The sequence below is a fragment of the Pelophylax lessonae genome (genome assembly GCF_965119305.1).
Source record: "Pelophylax lessonae genome assembly, chromosome: 1".
Taxonomy (NCBI): domain Eukaryota; kingdom Metazoa; phylum Chordata; class Amphibia; order Anura; family Ranidae; genus Pelophylax; species Pelophylax lessonae.
The window spans coordinates 689,878,944-689,900,171 of NC_138768.1; the positions used below are offsets into that span (position 1 = coordinate 689,878,944).

Below are 21,228 nucleotides of genomic sequence, written 5' to 3' on the forward strand. Positions count from 1 at the left end.
ATTACCATAACGTTCTGTACTAGATAATTGGGTAAACTCTACTCCTTCTGAAAATGGCTTCTGTATTATATATAATTTCCACACATACTACATGCCATTTGCTAAACATACACATTTTGTAATTTAGTATAATTTATATTGACTTTGTTTCAATCTGCATCTCTGATTTTGTTAAACTCCAAAAAAATTCTGAGGTTTCTTCCTACACCATAACAACACATGGGGTGCTTTGTGTACAGAAAACTACCAGAAGTATAATTTCCTGATCGTGTGATTTCCCATCAGTATGTGTCTTATTACTACAGGTTATGTTAGCAATCAGACCCTTAGTGCTCTTTCACACAAGCGGACCATTCAGATCCGCCTGTCCGTTTTTTTGGCGGATCTGAACGGTCCCCCCATGCATCCCTATGGGGCATCGGATGTCAGCGGAGACATGTCCGCTGACATCCGATCTGATCTGATCCGTCAAATCTGGACGGATGGAAACCCTATTTTCCATCCGTCCAGTGGATCAGATGGGATCGGATGAGAACGGACCGACGGTCCGTTCCCATCTGATTCCCCCATAGAGATGTATGGGGAACTGACAGCTGTGTCTCCGCACACAGTGCAGAGAACAGCTGTCATCCTCCTGCTCAGTGGGGGATCGGCAGATCAATCCCCAGCTGAGATAAACGGAGTCCGTCCGACGGACACATAGTGTGAAAGAGCCCTAACTCTTAGCACTCCTTTCCTTCAGTTGGAAGAACCTAATAGAATGACCTGTCTCGGTATCAACATTCATTGTTGATAATCCATCTGACCTTAATAGAAGCAGTAGTAGGAATTTCTTCAAGCATATATAGGTGTGCCTCTGTATTGAAAACGATATGCTTGGACTGTTTGGCAACGGGGAGACATAATTTTTGACAAAGGATTATGATTACAAAGTTTCTGCCCAGGTCCTGGCTGTGGGCCACCTAATAACCCTCTACTGTGCATGCACAATGTGTGCTACATAGTCCCAAAGCCTCCTAGATTGCGTGAAATGGGTATCTCAAGATTCTATAGGCTGGAGTCATTCTTGCCTAGGTGAGAAAGGTTAAAGCAGCACAGGCTGCGTTCCGGAGAAAAAAATAATTAGCAATTTTAATGAAGGTTTGGTTTTAAAAGGAATACCTAAACTATGTAACTAGAAGATGTTTTTATACATCTGCATGGATTTTTTATCTTTTGACACTTACTGGTAGACATAGCCTGCTATCAACTTTATCTATTTTCCAGGTGCATCGTGGAGTGAAAGGATTTGTCAAGGACCATCAGGGAAATCCCATTGCTAATGCAACAATATCAATAGATGGGATCAATCATGATATAACCACAGGTGAGTCTGGAAGACGACTCTAGGCTTTGTCATTTAATGAGCCCAGGGAGAAGAAAATACATAATTAAAGTATTTGTTTAAACTTTGTTCATCATACAGTTATAGTTGATCTGGTAGATAGTGGTATGGGACATATTAAACATTTACACTGGGGGGGGTATTTACTCAAACCGGTGCACACAAAATCTGCTGCAGCTGTGCATAGTAACCAATCAGCTTCTAAGTTCAGCTTGTTCAATCAGGCTTTCATAATAAGCCCCATTTCACACATACAGTCCGTTGATGGATGAAAAACGGACATCAATGCATCTCTATGTAAAAACGGATGACAACGGATGATCATCCATTAACATCCATTTTCATCTGCTTCCGTCAATGTCCGTTTTTTTGAATGGATGAATGCCCTATTTTTATCCGTCAAGAAAACGGATCGGACGAAAAACTGATGTAAACGGACAAACGGTCCGTTTTTCATCTGTTTTTGCATTGGTAGCAGATATAAAAAAAAACCTGATGAAAAATGGATGAAAAACGGATACATTTTGACGTGACTGAACTGATGAACTGAACGGACCATATGTGTGAAAGGGGCCTTAAACCTAGAAGCTGATTGGTTACTATGCACAGCTGCACCAGATTCAGTTTTAGTAAATCTCCCCCACAGTGCTTAAAGCACTAGACTTTATTTCAAATGCATTGCATTCATTGTAATTTTTGTCTGCTAAACATGCACCATTATTGTTGTTTATTTAAAAACATATTAGTAATATGATACATAAAAAATAAAGTAAAAACTGTCTCCCACAACTAAATGACAGACAAATGTTTAGCTATTACTGTAAAGTACCTAATCTAAATCTGATTGGCTACTGTGAATTACGTGAATATGTTTTTCCAACTACTTTTATAGATAAGGACGGTGGTATAGCAAGGTTCTATTTAAAACGTCAGATATGCTAGCCATACACAGTTTTCATGCAATTTTACACACTTTAAACCAGCTCATCTTTACAAAAATGGCTCAAGGCAATCTACCATACACAGTTTCTAATAAAACCAATAAACAATGGCAACTGTAGATAGCTAGATGCATTATCTTTATTGATTGTTTTATAGATTGAAAGCTGCTTAAATGTGGTTGAAATTGCTTGAAAATTGCTGTGTGGCCAGAAATACGATATGAGAACCAGATGTGTTCGGAAAGGAAAGTGTATAGATATGTATATTTGAGAATTTAGAGAATAAATGTGTGTAAACCTGCTAGGCTCACTAACACACTGACGTACTGACATTACTGGGAAAAGTTCAGGCAACTTGTGGCACATGCAAATACCTGCAGTTGTCTTCAAATCAGTTCTTGTGTGTGCTAAGAGGACCCTGCATCCTAGGTCCAGACTGTTCCAAAAGAAGTGTTCACATGTAATAGTTGAATCAAATGGGGCAGAGATTAGCACCAGGAGGTTGTTGGACCTTAAACTGGGTTTAGAAAGAAATGGAAGCTCCATATAAATCCTGTGCCCAAGATCCAGGATTCTTCCATTTTCAGTAAAGAGCTAATTTAAAGACAAGCATAAGTACTTCTGTGTGTTGTCAGTAATCTAGTAGCAAGAAGTAAAGTAGCAAGAAATAAAAACCCCAGTGGTGATTAAAGTGCTTTTTTTTTCATTTAAACTTTATTTGGTTTTCCAAATATAAAACATAGAGGAAGATACAGTTCAAGTCATAGAGAAAAGAAAAATACACATTTAGTTAAGAAAGTATACTTCTTATCCCCTCTTCCTGTCTAAACTGTATTTCCTTCACCCCCCCCCCCACCCCATCCTAATTGCGCTGCCCATTCTACCTCCCCTCAGTCCCTTGTCTCTCCTTCCCTTCTTCTATCATTATTTCAGCATATTCTTTAGTATTCCTAAATTGTATCCATCTACCCCATATACTAGCAAATCTTTCTGCTTGGTCCTCATCCCTACTGCTTCAGAACTCCATTTTATATATATATTCAATCCTTTTAAACCATTTTTTACCTGTGCGTTTTTGTGGGCCCTGCTATTTTTTTGGTGTTACTCTTTGTTGCATTTTATAAATATGGCACTACTGTGCATTTATATTGTTTTTTGGTCTTATCTATATTGTGAAATAAGCAGTACTATGGGTTGTCTAAAATGTATATTCCGGTAATTATCCTTATGTAGCACCCTACAAAGTAGGTGCTAGATAAAGTATAGTGGGCCTTGGCTGCCTAACAGCAGGGTCATGATTTTCAGCTGGGCTGTCATGTCTCCCAGGTGTGGCTGCTGAGAGGGGAGTCTCCCCACTGGCTCCATGAGAGGATTCTCATTGGGTAGTGGAGGAAGCCCAATCAGTGGCACATTCAGGCCCGTATCTACCCCGAAAGGCAGATTCTGCCGCAGAGGTTTCTGGGAGTGGGTATAAGTTTGAGGGGAGCGCTTGACGCAGCGTCTTTAACGTATATGTAAACAATTTATTAAAAGGTAGAAAACTCACATGTGTATGGTAAAACAGCGCTTATCGGCAGGATCCAAAAGAAAAACACACAGCCGCCCGGCTTCCGGGTATTGCGTGGTGACGTCAGCACGCCTTCCCTACGTGTTTCGTCACAAATGACGTCTTCCCCATATACGTACTTCACTATGGTGGTTATCATTCCTTTATGACCATTGCTGGACCGTGGATTGTCCAGATTTTCGGGGTCTACCATCTGGCTGATTTGAGCGGAACCACCTTGCCGGTCTAAGTGGAGGTGTCAAGGTCCTGGTTGAGCTGGTTGATTCACCCTCCGAGTACTATATGCCTAAATATATGGCGTTCTGGTAAGCGCATTAGCGTGATTCACTTCCAGCACGGTGATAGCATTATTGAACGGTGGAGGTTTGCTTTTGAGCACTGTTACACTCATCTTTGGACTTTATTTACATAATTTATTGGACACTGTGATTCATGTTTTTGACACCCTTGGATGTCACCTAATTTATTTAATTGCAAGAGCACATAAGTATTTGATATTTCTTTGTTTTCATTTATATTTATTTTTATTTGGATACCTTTAGGGATATCATTTTTTATATGTGTTTATCATATTTATCACTTAGCGCAGCTTTACTTGTTTATATATTATTTTTGGTGTGTCCCACTGCAGCTGCAGCTTTGTTTTATTCAACTCTTCACAGATTGAATTTTTTGTGGTTTAGCGCGGTTATTTACTTTATTATATAAGGGACATTTAATTAATATACATACATAAATTCTATGGCTATATCATACAGAGAAAACAAAATTAGTTTGATTTAAATGCTTGAACATGAATGACATGGGTGGTCCCACCTGTATAGCTACTTGCAAAAATGGCGAAACCGACCGAAGACAGAATCTGGCCCCCCAGGCAGGTATGGACTGCCTAAATAAATGGAGGTCAAGGTACCCTAAGAGTATAGAGGATTGGAATAGAGACATGGTATTAATATATGGTGTGAGACTCACCGTTAATGGGTCATTATCTATACAAACATTTAGTCATGGTTAATGTGGGGTTGAAATAGATAGAATAAATGAACCCACAGGGGGCATGGACTAGAATAAATTGAACCCAAAAGGGCACAGACTGAGGAGATAGTATAACAATGGTTAATATGCAAAGATATGGTAACAAAGAGGGAACCTACCCAGTAAAAAGGCAATAAAAAAAAAGAATGTCAGACGGTGGAGTGAGGGGAACTGGATAACCCAATACAGCAGGGGTAATGAATTAAAATTCAAGGAGGTCCGGTCGCTAAAATTTTCTTTGGGCTGAGGTCTGAATCTGAAGTCTGTGCTATGACTCAGAAAGATGGGCAAAACAAAACGTGTCCATCAGCGTTGCTCTTAACATAAAATATGCCCATTAGAGTGCCCCTTAACATAAAATGTGTCCATCAGCGTGGCCCTTAACATAAAATAAGGGGCACGCTGATGGGCACATTTTATGTTAGGGGGCACTCTGATGGGCACATTTTATGTTAGGGGTCACTCTGATGGGCAAAACAAAACGTGTAAATTAGCGTTGCTCTTAACACAAAATATGCCCATTTGAGTGCCCCTTAACATAAAATATGCCCATTAGAGTGCCCCTTAACATAAAATATGCCCATCAGCGTGCCCCCTAACATAAAATGTGCCCATCAGCGTGCCCCTTAACATAAAATATGCCCATTAGAGTGTCCCTTAACATAAAATATGCCCATCAGCGTGCCCCCTAACATAAAATATGCCCATCAGCGTGCCCCTTAACATAAAATATGCCCATCAGCGTGACCCTTAACATAAAATAAGGGGCACGTTGATGGGCACATTTTATGTTAGGGGGCACTCTGATGGGCACATTTTATGTTAGGGGGCACTCTGATGGGCATATTTTATGTTAGGGGGCACTCTGATGTGCACATTTTATGTTAGGGGGCACTCTGGTGGGCAAAACAAAACGTGTCCATCAGCGTTGCTCTTAACATAAAATATGCCCATTAGAGTGCCCCCTAACATAAAATGTGCCAATCAGAGTGACCCCTAACATAAAAGGTGCCCATCAGCGTGCGTGACCCTTACCATAAAATTTGCCCATCAGCGTGACCCTTAGCATAAAATATGCCCATCAGCGTGCCCCTTAGAATAAAATTTGCCCATCAGCGTGCCCCTTAACATAAAATATGCCCATCAGCGTGACCCTTAACATAAAATAAGGGGCACGCTGATGGGCACATTTTATGTTAGGGGGCACTCTGATGGGCATATTTTGTTAGGGGGCACTCTAATGGGCACATTTTATATTAGGGGGCACACTGATGGGCACATTTTATGTTAGGGGCACTCTGATGGGCACATTTTATGTTAGGGGGCACTCTGATGAGCACATTTTATGTTAGGGGGCACTCTGATGGGCAAAACAAAATGTGTAAATCAGTGTTGCTCTTAACATAAAATATGCCCATTAGAGTGCCCCTTATCATAAAATATGCCCATTAGAGTGCCCCTTAACATAAAATATGCCCATTAGAGTGCTACTTAACATAAAATATGCCCATCAGCATGACCCTTAACATAAAATATGCCCATCAGCGTGACCCTTAACATAAAATATGCCCATTAGAGAGCCTCTTAACATAAAATATGCCCATCAGCGTGACCCTTAACATAAAATATGCCCATTAGAGTGCCCCTTAACATAAAATATGCCCATTAGAGTGCCCCTTAACATAAAATAAGGGGCACGCTAATGGGCACATTTTATGTTAGGGGGCACTATGATGGGCACATTTTTTTTTTTTTATGGGGCACTCTAATGAGCACTACAAAATATGACCATCACTTTAAAAACCTCTCATTAGCTTTAAGTGCAGCTATGAAATTGGGGACCACATTGCTTTTTCCCCTTGTGCTCCACATACCTGGAGCCAGTAGCCAAGCCAGGAGCGGAGGAGCCGCGAGCAGCAGGGGGGCGGGGCACACACATAATGTCACGCCCCAACTCACTGCCCGGCTGAATGGGAGCCGCAGTCAGGAGCAGGGGGCGCGCGCGTGACGTCACGCCCCTACTCGCGGCCCGACAGGACACCGGCTGCGAGTGAGCCGGGAACCGCAGTAAGGAGGGGGCGTGGCACACACACAGCACATCACTGGTTGCTGGGACACCCGCAGTCCCAGCAAACCAATGACTGATAACAGGAGGCGGCCTCGCAGTCCGGGCGGAAGCATCGTGCGGGCCGTCAATGGACCGCGGGCCGCCATTTAGTGACGGCTGCAATACAGGATGTATTGCTCACTGATGGACACAGTTAATAGATAGAGATGAGCTAGCGTTCCAAGAACTCCAAACGCGGCATAAATAGGGGTCTATATAAGTAAATATATCAAGATAAAGGCAAAATTAATAGTGTATTTGATGCTATTACTGACCAAAAAGCACCAAAAGAGCAGTGTATGGATATATAGTTCCCACCAAGGTCAATAAGTGCGTGAGGTCCCGAATACCGGCAGGGTTAACTGTAATAACTATGGAAAACTATAGCGATATCTGCTGTCGTATATACTGTTTCCCCTTTACTGTTTAACATTTTCTCTATACAGATTATAAATTTTTTATTTTTTAGTAATCTTGCTAGGTATTTCCCTGGCTTGTTCCCCCATTGGTATCTATCTTTAGCCATTCTATTGAATACCTCTCTGTTCTCCTGTTTCAATAGATCTTTCAATTCGTCTCTTTTCCTTACTAAGGTCTGTCGTATCTCCGGGTCTATTTTCTTTTTTTTTTTTTATGTATCTGCTCCAGTTCATATATTTCTTTTGAAAGCCTTTTCATATTATTGGATCTTTCCTTCTTTTTTTTAAACTAATAGATATCAATAGGCTCCTTACATAGGTTTATGTGGCTCCCAAATTGTGGCTTCTGATACTCCCGAGGACTCATTTAACAGGAAATATTGTTTTAATTCTTCTTTTATTTTATCTATTACTTCTTTATCTTGTATCAAATCTTCATTTAACATCCAAGTACATGTCCTGGACTGAGTACCCGTGAATTTAGGCATTGCTATTAGTTGCGCATGGTCTGATATTGACGTTATTTCTATAGATGTTTTCTCTACAGAGTCTAACAATCTATGTTCTACCATTATATATTCTATCTTTGAGTACATCCTGTGCACAGGGGAGTAGAACATATAGTCTCTTGACCGGGGATTTTGGACCCGCCAAACATCTACCAGTTGGCATTAGTATAATTTCTTGTTCTGCCCTTAATTGAGAGCTTCCAGTCCCCAATGCACTTGAGGTACTATCCACCTATGGATCCATGCAAAAGTTCAAATCTCCTGCAAGAATTAATTTACCCTTTTTGAAGTCCATTAGTTTCCCTAAAAATTCCTTCAATTACCCTTTCGGGTTTTTATTCGGGCTATATATGTTTGCCAGTGTACACTCTGTCCCTCGCAAATTCCATTTTAATAAAATTAATCGTCCCTCTGGGTCTACTTTACTCTCTTCTAAAGTGCACTTTACCTCTTTTGCAAACTGTATTGCAACACCTTTTGATCTTTTAAGGGGTGAGTCGCCATAATACTATGTACGATAGTGTTTTGAATACAATTTAATGTTAGTATCCTGTGTCAAATTGGTCTCCTGTAGGAATATAATACTCGCAGCATACCAGTTAACTTCTCTGAATACCTTGTGCCTTTTTTCTGGGGTATTCAACCCTTTTACATTATATGTTAAAAAATGTAATGTTGTCATATTATCTTACCCTCTCCTTCTTCCCTTATTCCCCTCTCTCTTCTATTGCCATCCAATGGTAAACTCAGATTTCTGAAAATCTTGAGAGAACCATGAAGAAGGAGCTTGTGCCAAAGGAGAGGGGGAGACAAGCGACAGGTGGCATTCCAAGTGCTAGGCATCCTAAGTTCTTTCCCACCACCCCCTCCCCATTTCTTTCCATGCCTACCCCCTCCCCTCCCTCCTCCCATCCCCCCTCCATCCCTTCCCTACCCACCCAATACCAATGAGTCTTGATGTAGATATTTTCACCAACTCCTTGTCCTCTATCAGGTTCATTTTATTCCTATTGGGATCTTCTTACCCCCCTGCTCTTCTTCTTCTTGGGTGATGTTCTATCTAATGCATTCCTGGGGCCCACTCCCCCTGCTTTTGGGGAGAGGGCCCAGAGCAAGACAGATTTCCAGGTTTGCCATCCATTTCTTCTTATATTTATCCCTCCCACTTCTCTCGCTACCCCCAAACCCCTTCCCGGTTTAGCAAAGTCCCTACACTCATTTTCTTCACTTTTTATTCGTCCGGTCCTCTTTTTAAACCTAAGTTTTAATTTTTATTCCTAGAGATAAGTCGCCATTGATCTTCTTCCCCTGTAGTTCTCTTGGTCCTGTGGGCTGTCCAAGCCGGTATATCTATTATAGGAATGTCTGACTTCTTACAGAAGACTGACAATTCATCTGGAAATCTCAGCTTTGCTGTGCGTCCATCCTTCCAGCCTACTTAACATGCAGGGAACCCCCCAATTGTATTGAAGATTATGAGGTTTCATCAGCTACGAGAGGGGTTTCAGATTTCTCCTTCTCCTTAATGTCTCTTGTGATAGATCTGGAAAATCTGAAGATTTCCACCTTAGTATTTTACTGGTGGCTTCCCCTTCATATTTCCCCAAATTTGTGTTTTTTCTTCATACTTTTGAAATCTTACAATAATAAATCCTGGGGTTTCTGATGATATTCCGTTCGGTCTTCTAATCCTATGTACCCTTCCAATCTTTATCTGTTCTGTTTCTTCTCTTCCTATTAATTGGTTAAAAATGTTTCTAATTTTTCCTATTGGATCTTCTCCATGTACAGTAGCTGTTCTTGTAGGCCACGGATTCTCAGATTTTTTCCTTCTGTTTAGATTTTCTTGATCTTACATTTTGTATGGCAGCTCCCTTTGCTCAATTTTTAAGACTTTAATTTCTTCCCTTAGTTCATTTATTAATTGTGTTTGGCCATCCGATCTCTTTTCCATCTCTTCTACTCTCGAAAGAATATGTCCCAAATCGTTATGTATTGTTGCCATCTCCGTTTTTAAGGAGTTTTCCAATGCTGCAAACATGGCCGCTATTTCTATTTTTGTTAGTAGTTAAGCATTCATACTTTGGTCTTCCTTTTGACTTATTTCTGAGTCGCTTTCCAGTTCTTGTTCCATCCTAGACTGACTCAGAGAATTCATATGTATTGTTGTTCTGTTTTACCCATTCTTTTCTTTTGCCTCAGTTTGTTTCATGCGATTTCCTTGTTGTTTTTTCACCACCTGTTTCTCTGAGCTTCCATCTTAGGATATATACATTCTAATTGTTCCTGAACTTATTTTAGGGGACTTTGCGACCGCCCCTCCTCTTGCTGATTTCCTGCTCATATTTATGGATCTCTTCTTCTGTTTTCTTACTATCCACTCCCTTTCCTTATCCACAGCCCTTTATGATATTTCCTTTATAGCTTTTCACATGTATTGTGCATGTACACCACCATTTGGATCAGTCCATAATAGTATTCTACCAAATCACATATAGAATACTCGCAGTGGTTGGCATTCAAAGGAACGAAATAAAGTTCAAAAGTAAAAATAGGACTCACCGCTTCAGGGCTGCAGTTTATTGCTCTTTTTAAATATATGATTCAGTCAATCAGGCCAGAGGAGGGATATCGCTGTTTGACTCTTGGTGTTTTCAGGTGGGCTTCTGGTGTAATTTGCCTGTCTTTGTCTCCTGCCGTAGCCGATCTCCCAGTGCTCCCGCTGGGAATCAGCTTGCCTGGCTGCGTCTTGCTCTTACAATTTCAGGCATCTAACCAAACTCCCGATCTCCTCCAGTCACCCCCGGATGTTTCTGGCCGCTTTCAGAGCTTTCAATCCCCAGCCGAGTCCCCCGATCTCAGCCGGCAACGCTGCCTAATGTGAGCCCCATGACCCCGTCTGTTACCACCTCCTCCGTCAGCTCTGGGTCACGCTCTGTTTCAGGGCAGCGAGGGGTCCTTTCTCCCACCACACACAGTCGAGGTCCTCTCAGGGTCAAGCAGGGGTGAGCGAGTGGTTAGAGGGCAAAGTTACCGCTGCACTCTAGGATGGCTTCTCCCGGAGCTCCTAGCTCTGGCTTTTTCCTGGCCCCATCTGCAGGCCCCTCCCCCCTATAAGTCAACCTTCTAGCAACCGATGCCGTTAAAGTGGTTCTAAAGGCACAGTATTTTTTTTATATAAAGCTGAGCTCCAGTCCCCATATTCAATTTTTTTTTTTTAAAAGCTCCCCATGATTGTTAGTACTAGTACATTAATATTTGCATACTGTCCTAACTGTCTTCATGCTTGGTATTTTTGAAATCTGTAATAACTTACATGATCTCCGAAGCAGGCAGGGGTCATCGAGGATGTGGGCATCTGATGCCCGCTCATGTGTATTTCTGTGATAAGGTGCAGCTGGCTACCCCCCGATCTCGCACCTGCACAGGAATGCCACTGTGCGACTCTCCCTCCTCCTGACAGGTTGCCATACCAATGGCTGCGCCAGCGGGAGTTCCTGCCCCATTGCTATAGCAACCTGTCAATCAGGACATCCCGGACCTCCTGTTCGCATCATTTCCGGTCTGGAAATAACATGAGATTTCATCACTAGGCGATTCACAAGGAATGTTGGGATACATGATGCCGCTATCCCAGGAGTCTGGTGCCATAACCACCTCGGTGGCTGCAGCTGGAGGTGCGGCTGAAATAAGAAGAGAAAAGGTATTTCCTTAAAAAGTCAGTGAGCCAGTGAGGAGGGAGAGGGGGCCCTCTGTGTCTGAATGGACACACAAAGCAGCGGCACGGCTCTAGTAGCTCAATACCAAGCTGCTTGCTGTGGGGGCACTCGGCAAGAGGGAGGGGCCAGAAGTGCCTGCGTGGGACCCGAGAAGAGGAGGATCTGGGCTGCTTTGTGCAAAACCACTGCACGGAGCAGGTAATTTTTTATACAAAAAAAATGAAGACTTTAAGATCAATTTAATGCATTTCAGAGGGCCTGACAGATTCACTTCAAACTGCCCATATTAAAGGTTATGCATTTGATTCCTTTTGGTCTATTAAATATAATATTGAAAGAGTTTTTTTATAGTTTTTCGTTAAAAGCAAAACCTGTTTATCTTGGCAGAAATCATGTGGGCTGTGAAGTATATGTGCTCTTTCCCTGTGCTCTTTTTAGTTATTTTGAGGTTGATTTACTAAAGACAAATAGGTTCACACTGCAAGAGAATTTTCCACAGAGCTTAGTAAATGTTACTTTGTAAAGAATACCCAATCATATGCAAAGAAAATAATAGAAAACAGGATTTCTGCTTAGGCATGCAGAACATCACCTCGTTTACTAATCTAAGAAAGGATTAAAATGCAAAGTAAACAGCTTATTTGCCATTAGTAAATCAACCCTATTGTTTCCAGCTATCTCTGAGAACTACAGAACCCCTCCCCTATATATTGTGAAGGAGAGGGAGAGGTTTCTGTAGCCATGTACCAGGGGGACAATGCTGCTCTTTCGTTGATACAGTACAGTGTGTAAGCGTTTCACCCTAGGACAGGAAATACTGGCAGGATCAGTAGGTAACAGTAGGTGAAAAAAAAAGAACTAATGCAGCTTTCTAAGAAATGGTAAACTGCATTATATTACATTTTTGTTCTTGGGCTTAAATATGCTTTAAACAGGTAATGGTGCGGCACACAGGTATAATCTCCCTGTCCTTAGATGCCTTTCAGGCCAGCTTGCTGCAATAACATTAGTGCTCAGCTTAGCTGAGTGTATATGTTTAGCCTGTGTAAAAGTGGAGTCGGCAACCACCTAGTCGTATTTTCCTCGAAGGCTTTTGGCTGCCAATGGCTGCAGGTTCAGTTCATAAACACTAAGAAAGAATAAAATCCTAAATGAGTTCAAAATATAAATTAAATTATTCAGTATGTGAGAGTTACCCTAAGAAACTTGGGGTGCTGCTCCAGACAATCATCCTTCAACACAGGTGACTCCTACTCAAGGGTGCAAGCGGATAAGTAGCCCGTCCATCGGCTCTGTAGCTTTTACTTTAAAGGGAGAAACACCACTGCGCACCAACCAGGCCTTAAAGGTAAATCAACAGGGCGGCTTCAGCCTGATTCCACCCAGGCCATGCCCCTGATGCATTTCACCCCGCTCATGGGGCTTAATCATGGAGGAATGTGAGAATAATCTTGTCCCTGTAAAATGTCCTCTTCATTGGGCATTTTTAACTTTTGGGTTGCATACATTTAAAAAAAAAAATGTTTTCTAGGTATAACTGAGCATGTCTGCAGCTTGTCCCATCAGCTTTACAGAGAAGAAAAAGCATTAACAGAGGAGGCAAGCGGAACCCCTGAAGTTTTGCTTGGGCACCTGGTGGACTGTCTGCAGACCTTGAAAGAAATATTTACGGAAATATCTACGGATATCTGCTATATCTATAGTCACAGCATACACTTTCATTTGATTACATCAGCATTGTAATAGCAATGCAAACATGTTATATTTGGCAATCCAATATACCGTATATACTCGAGTATAAGCCGACTCGAGTATAAGCCGAGGCCCCTACTTTTACCACAAAAAGATGGGAAAAATCATTGACTCGAGTATAAGCCTAGGGTGAGAATGCAGGGCGGCGGGCATGGTACAGGAGAATGCAGGGTACTGGCATGGTGCAGGAGAATGCAGGGTACTGGCATGGTGCAGGAGAATGCAGGGCGGCGGGCATGGTACAGGAGAATGCAGGGTGACTGGCATGGTGCAGGAGAATGCAGGGTGACTGGCATGGTACAGGAGAATGCAGGGTACTGGCATGGTACAGGAGAATGCAGGGTACTGGCATGGTACAGGAGAATACAGGGTACTGGCATGGTACAGGAGAATGCAGGGTACTGGCATGGTACAGGAGAATGCAGGGTACTGGCATGGTGCAGGAGAATGCAGGGTACTGGCATGGTGCAGGAGAATGCAGGGTACTGGCATGGTACAGGAGAATGCAGGGTACTGGCATGGTACAAGAGGATCCGGGGTTGTGGGCATACTACAGGAGATGCAGTGCTGTGGGCATGGTACAGGTGGACCATGCCCGCAGCACTGCATCCCTTGTAGTGTGCCCGCAGCCCTGCATAATGGCAGGTAGTGAAGCTTACCTGTTCCAGAGGCGCCTTCATTTTAAAAATGGCGCCGCCCGTCGCATACATGTCACCGCGCACGCGCCGCCGCCGCTCGTGTAATTTCCGCTCGGGAGAGGCCGGGAATAGCCGAAATTACACGAGCGGCGGCGGCGCGTGCGCGGTGACATGTATGCGACGGGCGGCGCCATTTTTAAAGCTTAAGCCCGTCGGATCGGACAGGGAATTTTTTTTTTTTTTTCCTTGACTCGAGTATAAGCCGAGGGGGACGTTTTCAGCACAAAAAAATGTGCTGAAAAACTCGGCTTATACTCGAGTATATACGGTAAGCTTACTCCTTTCATGTTGTCAGTGCTGCCTGTCTGCTGGCCATCTCTTTCCACAACTTCCTGGATTCTCTGCATTCTTTTCAACTTCCACTCTGCTGTTTACTTTCTGTTTCCAAGTACTACATATCCCAAGGTACTTTACTACCTGCAAACCATGATTCCCGTACTGACTCTTGCTCCCTTAGGCCCCTTTAACAGATTCCGTGGAACAGAATCTGCTTGCTCAGCGGGGGATCGCTCCGCTGATCCCCACTGAGCAGGCAGATTACCGGTCCGTCTCTGCTCACTGTGCAGAGCGGACACTGACACAGTCTCGCTCTCCCCTATGGAGAAATTGGGTGAAAATGGACCGCCTGTCCGTTTTCATCCGATCATATCCAATATGCCAGACGGATGGAAAATAGGACCACCATTCATCTGGATTTTGCGGAAAGGATCGGTTCTGAAAACGGCGGATGTCATCCGCCACTCCATAAGGGAGACTAAAGGGTCCAAACAGGTTCGCCTGAAAAACTGACAGATGGGCCTGATTGGACAGCCCATGTGATAGAGGCCCTAAATTCCTCATTTTAGCACCTCTGTGGTTCAGAAGGCAGGCTCTATAAATTGTGTGACACAGCAGTGCCTACTCACAGTGAATAGTGAATACCTGTCACAGAATTCAGGAAATTGGGATTCTCCTGTTTACAAACGTCAAGATCATTCAGAATAATAGGCTAGAAATAATTGAAATGCAATGTGAAAATGAATAAATTATTTTTAATTTTGACCATAGATATGCTTTTAATATGCATTTATTTATTTTCGTCTTAGCTAAGGACGGTGATTACTGGAGGCTGCTTTCACCTGGAAACTACAAAGTCACAGCTTCAGCTCCTGGCTTTCTGGCAATCACTAAGAAAGTAGCTGTTGCCTATAGTCCTGCTACCAAGGTAATTCAATGTATGATGATTTCTTGTAATTGACCAATGGAAAACTGTCTTGATAGGAAACAAGACTTGTTGCATCATTTGGCCACTTGGTGTCAAAGAGCCCTTAAACACTAATTGAAATCCTAATGATATACATGAGGGACTATTTAAAACAGAGCAGATAATGCTATCCGCAGGACACTGCAGTGTTGACTGATGAAATGCAGGCAGCATGATTGAGTCTACAGAACCCTATAGAGTGTTGTTGCTGTTGATCATCACGGACAGTTTGCAGGACCATGGCATTACACCCACAATCTGCAGATTGTGGGTGCAATGCTTTACAGGTTCCTAACAAAAAAAATAATAAATGCAAATTTTTTTTTTACCTGCATTTATTATTTTTTGGGGAAAAGTGAACTTGAATTGTGACAAGTACACACTATAGAGGGATATGCTTTGTTCATATGTTTACAAGGTTTACAACCACTTTAATGGTATATTTGTAAAGCGCTGTTCTGTGCTTTATAAATGTGGAGGTTTTTTTTTTTTAATGCAGCTGTATTGTTTTGGTAAGGCCATGCTGCTGCTTTATAAGTGGGGCCTCTTTATAAGGCCCCTTTCACACAGGCGGACCGTTGAAATCCGCCTGTCCATTTTTTTGGCGGATCTGAACGGTCCCCCCATGCATCCCTATGGGGCATTGGATGTCAGCCGAGACATGTCCACTGACATCCGATCCGATCCATCAAATCTGGACGGATGAAAACCCTATTGTCCATCTGTCCAGCGGATGGGATCGGATGAAATTGGAGCGACGGTCCGTTCCCATCCGATTCCCCCATAGACATGTATGGGGAACTGACAGCTGTGTCTCCGCACACAGCAGGGAGAACAGCTGTCATCCTCCTGCTCAGCAGGGGATCAGCGGATCGATCCCCGGCTGAGATAAACGGAGTCCGTCAGACGGACGGATAGTGTGAAAGAGCCCCTAATCTTTATACATTAAGATGTGAATCATACCAAGGGTGATATGTATTTTCTTTTCTGCTCCCACACTCTTGTGGCGCTTTTCCACTGCATGGAACCGAACGGTTTGGCTCGCTTTTGTGCTTTTCCACTGCTGGTACCGCATGGTATAGTGTAGGAACGGTTCGGTACGGTACGGTACGGCGGCGCTTTTCCACTGCATGGAACCGAACGGTACGGCTCTCAAAAACAGAACCTACTCGATTTTGTTTCCAAGAGGTACCATACCCGGTACCATATCCCACAATCCTTTGCATGCAGTCACTACTAGCCACTGATTGGTCAGAGAATCCCACCCACCCCCTTGTTATCCCACCCACTTAACTTTAGTACTACTTTAGTGGAAAAGCAAACCATACCGTACCGTACCGAACCGTTCCAACACCGTACCATGCGGTACCAGCAGTGGAAAAGCAAACAGGGCCAAGCAGGGCCGAGTAGTGCCGAGCCGGTACTTGCAGTGGAAAAGTGCCATTATTTTCTCTGCTGCCCCCCTGTTCTTTTTTTTTTTTCAGTGACAACAAAAAAGTATCTTTTTTCCTTTTACACAGATTGATTTTGATTTGGAGTCCTTATCGGAAAGAAAAGAGGAGGAAAAGGAAGAGCTGATGGAATGGTGGAAGATGATGTCCCAGACTTTAAATTTTTAAAAAATCAATAATAACGTTCTTTTAATTTATATGTTCAGTTGGTATGCAATACTGTGGACTATATATGTATAGGAATGAGTTTAAATAAATGCATAAATATTCCCCAAAGCATGCCCTAAACTCATTCCTATAGATAATTGACAATGTGTGATTTTGATCTTTCAGCCTCTGTTCTCTTTGTTTTTGTGATAATCTCATTATGAACCTGCACTCTTTAGAAATGCTAGACTCTATGCTAGGGTTACTGTAGAACTTGGCACAACAATTCTGTGACAACATCTGAGTGACAGCTTCAATTTTCTACTCAACATAGGAATCAAGATGATGGCCGTTTCAGTAGAAATGCAATATTCTATGCCCAAGCCATGTGTTGTAAAACATACTCTAGTTTACACAATAGTATAGCACAGCTGTTGCCAAAAATATCTTGGCAGTATGTATGTAGAAATGGGCCCTGGAAGAAATGTATATGTGTAATGATTGAGTCGTGTTGTTTATATTTTTTTTTCTTCCGAATATGAATTATATCATTATGTTGCCTCAAAAAATGAGCATTTCATTACTAGATGACACTGTGGAGTTATCCTAATGTACAGCCGAAAAACACAAGCACATGTTAATACTGGGATAGATTATGTCTGTTATGAAGCTGTTGTTGATTTAGCCTTGGTGATGGGAGCAATATCAAAATAGATGACTGAAGGCAACATATATAAGCTTATTTACTAATGCCGTCCAAGGGCAATGGCATGAAGCACAGTGGTTAGGTTTGAGGTTTTGGGTTCAGTTTGTCTGCAATAGAACATATGTTCTTCCTTTGCTTGTGTGGGTCTCCTCCTGAAACTTGAAAACCTATTGGTAGGTTACGTGGGTTCATCTCAAACGTGCCCTAAAGAGTCTGGGGTTTATTTACTAAAACAGGAGTGTGCAAAATCTGGTGCAGTTGTGTTTGGTCGCCAATCAGCTTCTAACTTAAAGCAGTAGTATCATGCTTTTTTAGACTTTTACCTACAGGTAAGCCTATAATAAGGCTTACCTGTAGGTACAATTAATATCTCCCAAACCGGCACGGTTTAGGAGATATTTGCAGTGCATGCAGCCGCTCACGCGCGCGGCGCATGTGCTCTGAAGGTCCGGGGGGACCTTCAGTTTTGCTTGCCGGGAGCTTGCCGGAAAATCACTGCCGCGCGCATGTGCGAGAGTGACGTCATCGCGGCTCCGGCCAATCACAGCCCCCGGAGCCGCCGAACCCGGAAGAGACGGTGAGGGATCATGGCGGCGCCCGCAGCGATGTCCGGGGGTCCGTGTCGGGGCTTCGTTCTAAGGTAAGTAATACATAATGAGCTAGTATGCGATGCATACTAGGTCATTATGCCTTTGTCTTGCAGGTGTTTTTTTTTTTTTTTACATTTTGGGTTTACAACCGCTTTAAGCTTGTTCAATTAAGCTTTGAAGCTGATTGGTTTCTATGCAGAGCTGCACCTGATTCTGCACTCTCCAGTTTTAGTAAATCAACCCCTGTGTGTTGTTATATGACCACTGTGAGGCCATTAGATTGTAAGCTCCATGGAGGCAGAAATGATTTTATGTATTCTGTAAGGCTTCAGAGAAAATGTTTATTTATTGTAGATCAATAGATAATAAACCCACGGTGACTTATCATGATTCATTACTCTGACCAATATTGGTGGTACTAGTTGGTATTTATTAGTGTTAACAGATATGAAAGAACATATTTCATGTAGCTTAGATAGTTTAAACTTTAAACACACTTGTAATCTAAATGATAAACATGATAATAAAAAGACAACATTGGTCTAGCTGTATTTTATGGAACATAATATGGCACATATTACAGGAGTAGCAAGGGTCGGAGGATCCTCTGTTAGGTTTAATGAAAGGAGTTAAGTGCTGTAAGTGGTCAGTTCTGATTGGTTGCTGTGGGTTACCACTGCACACCACAGCTCTTTGCACTATAATAATAAATAAGCCGAATAGTGTGAATCCATCAACAGCAGAATGTAATAGAGAGGTTATTGTTCAGACTATATCATTGCTGTATTTACCTAATATTCTGTGTAGTATAAAATATTCAATCTATTAAATTAATAGTTAATAAAACTGCATATAGGTGGCATATCAGCATTTTGATGCATATTACGTACTTTATACACTGGAAAAAGCACAGCAATGCAGTACTGAACATGAGCTGATCAATGATGTTACATCAACTTGTTCAGACAAACTTTCAAGATGTAATTCAATAAAAAAATGCCATGTCCGATTGTAAGTGTACACTGCCAGGTATTCTTGTCATTAGCACATCACAGGCATACATTAAACTCCAACAATGTGTACTTCAATCTATGTAATGAGTGATTTTATAGAGCTGGATGTATTTTCATTCAAAACTTTTGCCTCATTGGGAGTTGACGTTTAGCTTATCAAATTTGCATTGGGGCCATGTACAAAAAAAAATTGGAATCATCAATGTTGCCCAACATATGAACATATTCTCATTCTAGTGTTAAGATGCCTACAGGTGTTTGAAAATGTTCACATGATCATAATGGATGTAAGCACCACCGTGACCCTGACCACTGCTTCCTGGCTGTGCTAGCTCACTTCCTCCATCCTCAGTGCAGTGCAACATCCATGTTTGTACAAAGAGCTTTCTTAGGCAAAAACCTTTGGCAGTCAGGTTGTTTGTAGGCAAGTTTTAAGCACCCTTTCATGCTACCTAGTGATCATCTTCAAGGAGAGCTGACTTTATACCCTGAACTCTGAGCTCTCATTGCCACCTATGTATCAGTTGTACACAAAAATATGTCAATGGCAGGGGATGTGTTGTTTCCTATGAGGCTATCTGGTTTGCAAATTGTCTAACTGGGATTTTACTCTAATATATAAGCAGCATTCAGTATAGAAGGCAGATAATGATGTTATGCTCAATCCACACCTACTCCGGTCTCAACCCTTGTTTGCGATCACAATAAAATGTTGGGGGGAAAGCCATGAACTGAACACAGCCCATAGCCCAAGGTTCAATTATTCCACTGCTGTTTATTGTTACATTGGTGCATTTGTTGCAAATATGATCACAATTATTTAAACATTATATATTATAAATGTAAACCAAATAGCACTGGATATCACAGGGTGGCACATACAAGAGTAAGGCTGACCATACATTATACAAATTTATCACATGCACATAACGGTTCTTTCACACAGGCTTTCTTCCCAGCGGACTCCGCTTTGCTCAGCGAGGATCGATCCACCGATCCTCGCTGAGCAGGCGGAAGACAGCTCCATCTCCCCTTACTTTGCAGAGATGGAGCTGTCATATCCCTGCTCCCCTCTATGGGAGATCTGATGAAAACGGACTGCCTGTCTGTTTTCATCGATCCGATCCTCCAGACGGAGGGAAAATAGGGTTTCCATCCATCTAGATTTCACGGACAGGATCAGATCAGAGAGCAGCGGATGTCATATATTCCCACTGACATCTGCTGCCCCATAGAGGTGCATGGAGCATCCTATCAGGTCTGCCTGCAAAAACTGACAGGCGGACCTGATCGGAAAGCCAGTGTGAAAGGGGCCTATTCACAGTGTTTGCCATGACACTCAAAATTGAGCTCAGGTGCCTCCTGATTCCACTGATCATCTTTGAGATGTTTCTACAACTTGATTGGTGTTCCCCTGTGGTAATCTCAGTTAATTGGACATGATTTGGAAAGGCACACACCTGTCTATATAAGGTCCCACAATTAACAGGGCTTTTCAGAGCTAGAACCAAGCCATGAAGTCCAAGGATATGTCTGTAGTCCTCCGAGACAGGATTGTATGGAGGCACAGATCACGGGAAGGGTACAAAAAAATGTCTGCCGCATTTAGGTCCCAATGAGCACGGTTGCCTCCATCACCTGTGAATGGGAGAAGTTTGGAACCACCAGGACTCTTGCTAGAGTGGGCCCCCCTGCCCCTGGGATAGAAGGGCCTTAGTCAGGGAGATGACAAAGAATCCAACGGTCACTCTGACAGAGCTCCAGCGTTTCTCTATGGAGAAAGGAGAACCTTCCAGAAGAACAACCATCTCATGCAGCACTCCACTAATGAGACCTGTGTGGTAGAGTGGCCAGACGGAAGCCACTTCTCAGTAAAAGGCACATGGCAGCCCGCCTGGAGTTTGCCAAAAGGCACCTGAAGGATTCTTAGACCATGAGAAACAAAAT

The 21,228-nt window shown here is 42.6% G+C and overlaps 1 protein-coding gene and 1 long non-coding RNA gene across 2 annotated transcripts in view; one reads left to right on the forward strand and one right to left on the reverse strand.

Moving 5' to 3' along the window:
- The window catches only part of CPE (carboxypeptidase E), a 112,930-nt gene extending 95,848 nt beyond the window's left edge, over window positions 1–17,082 (forward strand). The window contains exons 7-9 of the mRNA XM_082272587.1: window positions 1,267–1,366; window positions 15,217–15,335; window positions 16,895–17,082. Coding sequence (XP_082128713.1) covers window positions 1,267–1,366; window positions 15,217–15,335; window positions 16,895–16,993 — 318 coding nt within the window. The 3' untranslated portion in view covers window positions 16,994–17,082. The remainder of the gene's footprint in view (window positions 1–1,266; window positions 1,367–15,216; window positions 15,336–16,894) is intronic.
- The window catches only part of LOC309567228, a 283,804-nt gene continuing 279,545 nt past the window's right edge, over window positions 16,970–21,228 (reverse strand). The window contains exon 2 of the long non-coding RNA XR_014225925.1: window positions 16,970–17,905. This is a non-coding gene — a long non-coding RNA (uncharacterized lncRNA). The remainder of the gene's footprint in view (window positions 17,906–21,228) is intronic.